Source organism: Capsicum annuum, chromosome 3 (genome assembly GCF_002878395.1).
Source record: "Capsicum annuum cultivar UCD-10X-F1 chromosome 3, UCD10Xv1.1, whole genome shotgun sequence".
NCBI classification, from domain to species: Eukaryota; Viridiplantae; Streptophyta; class Magnoliopsida; order Solanales; family Solanaceae; genus Capsicum; species Capsicum annuum.
The window spans coordinates 2,494,922-2,500,907 of NC_061113.1; the positions used below are offsets into that span (position 1 = coordinate 2,494,922).

The following is a 5,986-nucleotide window of genomic DNA, read 5'->3' on the forward strand; positions in this document are numbered from 1 at the left end:
TTAACTTAACTATCTAATCGATCAATTAAAACACGTGTAATTCTTTTTTTCTCAATATTTAACACAAAAACAGCCCCTTAAACTTGTTGAATATTGCATCTAGACACTCGAACTACATCCTATTTCAATTAAACATCTCAACTCCTAATAAAGTATTCCGATAGACATTTTCCATTCAAATTTTTGAATTTTTTTTGCATATGTTCTCATTCGTCTGTTAGATAGTTAAGCTTAAAACACATTAAGCATGTCATTTTCTTTTAACTATATGAATTCGCCTAAATAAGCCATAAAATCCCATTGCCTATGATTAAAATAAATGACATAATCATATTTTACGTGGCTAACTTAACTATTTAATAGATGAATTATAACACGCACAATTATTTTTTTTCAATATTTAAATGCAAAGTGTATAATTGGCGCAATTTAATTGGAACAAGACTTAGTTCAAGTGTCTAAATAAAATATGTATACGCAAAAAAAAAACAAAAAAAAAGTAAAAATTACCCTGAGGAAGAGGAGGAAGAAGAGGTAGCGTAGAGAAGAACGCCACCTTCTTCATCATCAACAAGTCGAGGCCTTTCACTTCCTGGTTTCCAAAATTGTGACATTTGATTAATTGCTTAGAAAACTGAATATTTGTTTTTCTATATTGAGAAAAAAAAATACTATAATAAGCTGAAGATTTTGAGCTGTTTTTTTTTTTTTTCTTTTTGGTTATAACTGTAATTTTAAGACTAGTAGAGAAGAGAAGAGAGATTTTGGGTTTTTATTTGGGTTTAACCCGAAGATTTTAGTTTTGGGCCTAATGTAATAACAAGCCCATGGTTTGAGGTGATTTACCGCCAAGGAAAATTAACATAAATACTCAAAAAGAAAAAATTTAAAAATAAATAAATATCAACATAATTTATCTTTTTAAAATTGCATATAATATCTGGCTTTTTTATTAATTACCTAAATCTCTTATTTTTTTCAAAAAACAACTGGATACATCCACAAGCCCATAAATTTTCACATACATAATTATGTATATCCCATTTGGTCTAATTAATGTATTATGTATCTCGATCATATAGTTTCAGAAATGAATGTATCTTAGTAATCAAAATTATGTATCTCTATCTCTGAAAATTATGTATCCGAACAAAAATGAATTAATTAATAATTACATTCTTAATTAAGTTCAAAATTATGTATCTCAACTTTAAAATTATGTATCTGGATGCTAATTATACATTCGAAATTATTTATAATTTAGTAAAAAGTAGATATACGGAGTAATTAGGAATAAATTTGTTGAAATTTATGTAAGTTTTATTAAAAAAAAAAAAATAGTCGGGTAAATATACTAATAACCCGTATAGTTCTAGGAAATGGGGGTGTGTGAAGGGCAGAATATGGCATGTGCATTATGTTGTGTTTTTTTTTTTAAGTTGTGCAAATATATAGTCTTCGAAAAATTATTCTTTCGGATAATATTAAATTTGAATTTAATGTTCGCTCATATATTTGTAGAGTTTTATGCACGATGTTAGATTATCTTCTAACCTTTGCAATGACTTTTTTTTTAACTCAAAACAAACACATCTTTTGATACCACAATTCAACACACACTGTGTCTTCAGTAGTGCAACATAAAGACGAGTAACTGAAGAAAATAAAAAGAGACTACATCATTGCTCAGTACTACTCATTATCGCCTTCAGCACCAACTTCTCAAGGGCAGCAAGATATTCACGGGCTTCACTGAATTCCCCTTCCTCCATGCCCTCACCAACATACCAATGCACAAAAGCACGCTTAGCATACATAAGATCAAATTTGTGGTCAATTCGTGAGAAGACCTCAGCAACACTGGTAGAGGTGGAAATCATGCACACAGCCCTCTGCACCTTAGCAAGGTCACCAGCAGGTACAACAGTGGGTGGCCGATAGTTGATACCACACTTGAATCCTGTGGGGCACCAATCAACAAATTGGATGGTGGCCACAGCAGCAGCATTAACAGCCTTTGGCACCACATCACCACGGAACATGAGACAGCAAGCCATGTACTTGGCATGGCGAGAGGAAAGCATCCTTTTGCACTATTGGTGATCTCTCTGCAACTGAAAGCTGCCCATGATAGGCCTTCTCAGAAGAAATGACGGGCGTAAGAGGAAAGCATAAAATGGATCCTGGGATAGGAGACGAGATTGGTCTGGAATTCATTCACATCAACATTGAGAGCACCATCAAACCTCAAAGAAGCTGTCAGAGAAGATATAACCTGTGAGATGAGGCGGTTAAGGTTGGTGTAGGTAGGACGCTCAATGTCCAATGAACGCCTGCAGATGTCATAAATGGCTTCATTATCCAAAAGGATTGATACATCAGTTTGCTCAAGAAGGGAGTGAGTTGACAGGACACTGTTGTAAGGCTTAACAACAGAAATTGAGACCTGTGGTGAGGGATAAATTGTGAAACCAAGTTTGGACTTCTTTCCATAATCAACTGAGAGGCGCTACAGCAGCAGTGACCCCAGACCTGAACCAGTACCACCACCAACAGAATTGAAAACCAGTACAGTCGTCTGCAAGCTTATGGATGCGATCCAGGAAGAGATCAACTATCTCTTTCCCAATGGTACAGTGGCCGTGGGCAAAGTTGTTGGCTGCATCTTCTTTGCCACTTATCAGCTGCTCAGGGTGGAAGAGCTGGCGGTATGTTCCTGTCCTCATTTCATCAATGACAGTGGACTCAAGATCCACAAAGACAGCTCTTGGGACATGCTCTCCAGCTCCAGTTTCGCTGAAGGTGTTGAATGCATCATCACCTCCTCCGACAGTCGTCACTTGGCATCTGGCCATCTGGCTGAATGCCGTGCTCGAGACGGTAAAGTTCCCAGCAAGCATTTCCGACCTGAATACCAGCCTGACCAATGACCTAAAAATTTTAGATTGCCGTTTTACATTTTATCAGAATTATCTTTAGTTTGCATAGAAGAGTGAGTTTTTAAGACTGGTCTAAAAGACCTATATATTGCAGAAGACAAATAAGATGATTGACATTTTTACCAAACAACTATCCTGAAATAAAAATTCAGTGTAGATCCTGATCAACAAAGTAAAAATCAGCTTAGAATTAGTACAAATAATAGGTTTTGAAATCAACAAATTAGACGAAAATAAGCAAACAAAGTATCGGGATATTCTTAATTTCCCGATTTAGAGAAAAGCAAGTAAAGCAAAAAAGCTACCTTTTTCAACTTTAGGACTCTAATCATCCTCGAGCGCAGTGATAGGGGGAACACTTGAGCAAGAGCCAACAATAATTTAGATGCCCTTAATAGATATCTCCAACTGCTCGATCTTTTTGGCTAGATCGTGCTTCCCACAATTCTTCAATCCATCTGTGACCATATCAAAGTTTCGTGATATAGGCACCAGATTTAACTCGGTCATTTCTACTAAATAATTAGCAGCCTCTACAAATCTACCTCCACGAGCGCACATCTTTATCAGCATGGTATAAAGTGGTCGATTTGGTGGATGCCCTTTCAGCTTCATATCACTGAAAAAGCTAAATGCATCATCAAACTGTCCTCTCCGGAAGAAAGCTTTTAGAATTGGAGCATATAAACTGGGAAATGGCCGGTGTCCATCTTCAATTGACCTATGAAGAATCTGAAATGACTCATCGATCCTACCTACCTTTGATGCAGCACTTATGACAATCTTATAAGTCTCAATATCAGGACAAAGCCCCAATCTACAAACATCATTGAAAAGCTCAATGCAAAAGTCGATTTCCCCAGCTTTACATATAGCCTCTGCCAAAGAATTGAATGTTCCAACATCTGGCACAAACCCCTCCTTTGTCATTTTTCTCACCAATCCCTTAGCTGATTCTAGATAACCAGCATTGAGCAACCCATCAATTAGAAGGTCCCTCCCACGTACAGGAGGATTGAATCCCTTTCGACTCATTTCCTCCAAGAACTCTTGTGCCTCTCTCATCTTCCCTGCAGAACACCAGCCATTTACAAGAATAGAATATGTCTGTTTATCTGGAACAGTACCTTTTCGTATCATCCTCCGAATCAATGCATAGGCCCCTTGGAAATTCTTGACCTCACAGAGCGCGAAAAGCATAGCATTGTATACTTCGGTGGTTTGTGGACAGTCAAAGTTCTTGAGCCGATTGAAGAGCTCGACCGCCTGATCAATCAGACCACGCTTACCATAGTGTTCAATAATGAATGAAACAATGGAGGGTGAGATAGGAATATTTTGGGCTTTCATCTGCTGGACTACTTTCCACATTGTTTCCCAATGGGCAGTCCGGGTAAGGGTCTTAAGAAGTTCCTCAAACTCGACGGTAGTTGGATCATACTGAGGGTTTTGAGTCCGAGCCCAGTTAAAGAAGCGAAATGATTCAATACCCTGTTGGCAACAACTTCGAAGGACACGGTACACCAGTTCAGAGTTAACAATACTTGAAATATGCATCTTGTTAAGGGTCCGCTCCAGGTAAATATCTCGTCGAACAATGTTAGATATGTGATGGATTGTGGCAAAGTAGTCATCATTAGACACACTTCTGCCACAACTACCTTTGCTGCTGAAAGGATTGCTGCACTGGTCAATGGAAGGTGCTATAGTTTTAAGACACCTAAACGTGCTGGCACTGTTGGTGAATGCAGACGACTTTGAAGTCCTTTGAAGAAAGATTCTGGCAAACATTGAAAGCATTCCTGAGTAACAAATTGGTTCTAATCAGCTTGAGGTAAAGTAACTCAAATATTTGGACTTCCAGCTGAATTACTAGGCTAAAAAGCATGGAACACGGCTATATCAAGGGGCTGGAGTCCTACAAAGATAGAAAATGAATGTATATGGAAAATTCAGCAAAATGTTCATTGTTGCTTTCTAATATGAAAGTGATATCTCGGGAGGCAAAAAAGTAAGAGCATAGAATGCAGCTACATGAAGGCTAGAGTCCTACAAAGCTAGGAAAAAGAGTGTACATGGAAAATTCAGCAACCTCACTGCTACTTTTGAATGCTAAATGGTTATCTCATGGGGCAAAGAAGTTAACTTAATATTATGTATCAAAAATCATGAAAGCACATGATATGAATTCAATTCAAACCAAAACCTCAAAAAAGAAAAATGAAAAAAATGGACAAAGTTTCCATTACAAGATACCAAGGAACTTGCAAAAAACAAACAAAGTTGAAATCTTTTACCCGAATCAAGCTACCATTTAGATAAACTTAATACTAAGCACCAAAAATCATGTTTTTGTACTTTAATCACATTATATTATTTCAATTCAATATTCCATGGAGCCCGGAGTCCAAGTCTACTAATGTAAGAAGTTGCAGAATTCATTGTCAAAAGCGAAACAGTTAAAAAAAATCAATTGATTTGGGCATATTATCAAATACATTCAGTGCATCAATGTACAAATTGAATATAATCATGTGAAACTAACACCAACTGCATTTTTTTCTAATGCATCAAAGAAAATTATTTTCTACTGCATCTTAAAAACACTTCTGAAACAGTATGTATATATATATATATATATATAACTAAAACTTACCTCAATTTTTGAACCTTTAAATCTGAAAACAGAACCCTTGGATGGCGGCAAAACAGAACTAACAAAGAAGCAATTGATGGAAAATACAGAAGGCGGTGGTTCGATTTCAATTGGTGTGCGAAACGCCGAAATGGGCCATTTGTGCAATGGCTAAGTGGTCATTATTTAAATTCTCTTTGTTAATTAGTCCATAACGTTATTTGGGCTATAAAAGGAAACGTTCAATTGGGTTTTAAGCCAAAATTTAGGAATTTTTAGAAAAAAGTATAAATAACATAAATATTGAAGTATTCTCTCCTACTTTTTTAATTACTTTACTCTCTCTCCCTATTAATATGCACAACATAGCCGACATATTCATAACATTCTGTGTATATGTTGGAATTTTTAT

At 36.4% G+C, this 5,986-nt stretch overlaps 2 protein-coding genes and 1 pseudogene across 6 annotated transcripts in view; all 3 read right to left on the minus strand.

The window, feature by feature from the left end:
- The window catches only part of LOC107864357 (probable pre-mRNA-splicing factor ATP-dependent RNA helicase DEAH9), a 16,692-nt gene extending 15,947 nt beyond the window's left edge, over positions 1 to 745 (minus strand). For both annotated transcript variants that reach the window (XM_016710712.2, XM_016710711.2), the window contains exon 1: positions 511 to 745. In XM_016710712.2, the coding sequence (XP_016566198.1) occupies positions 511 to 614 (104 nt within the window). In that variant the 5' untranslated portion in view covers positions 615 to 745. The remainder of the gene's footprint in view (positions 1 to 510) is intronic.
- A 932-nt stretch (positions 746 to 1,677) lies between these two features.
- Positions 1,678 to 3,271, minus strand: LOC107865636 (annotated as a pseudogene).
- LOC107864355 (pentatricopeptide repeat-containing protein At5g18390, mitochondrial) lies at positions 2,373 to 5,754 on the minus strand. Of its 4 annotated transcripts, none has more exons than XM_016710709.2 (3): positions 5,610 to 5,754; positions 3,245 to 4,741; positions 2,373 to 2,919 (listed from the first exon to the last, which is right to left on the minus strand). In XM_016710709.2, the coding sequence occupies exon 2, from the start codon at positions 4,737 to 4,739 to the stop codon at positions 3,321 to 3,323; it is 1,419 nt and encodes a 472-aa protein (XP_016566195.1). In that variant the 5' UTR covers positions 4,740 to 4,741; positions 5,610 to 5,754; the 3' UTR covers positions 2,373 to 2,919; positions 3,245 to 3,320. The 4 variants fall into 4 exon arrangements, with proteins under 4 accessions (XP_016566195.1, XP_016566193.1, XP_016566194.1 ...); XM_016710707.2 differs by having other exon boundaries at positions 3,245 to 4,857; positions 5,596 to 5,754; XM_016710708.2 differs by having other exon boundaries at positions 5,596 to 5,753.
- Between the last annotated feature and the right edge of the window lie 232 nt (positions 5,755 to 5,986).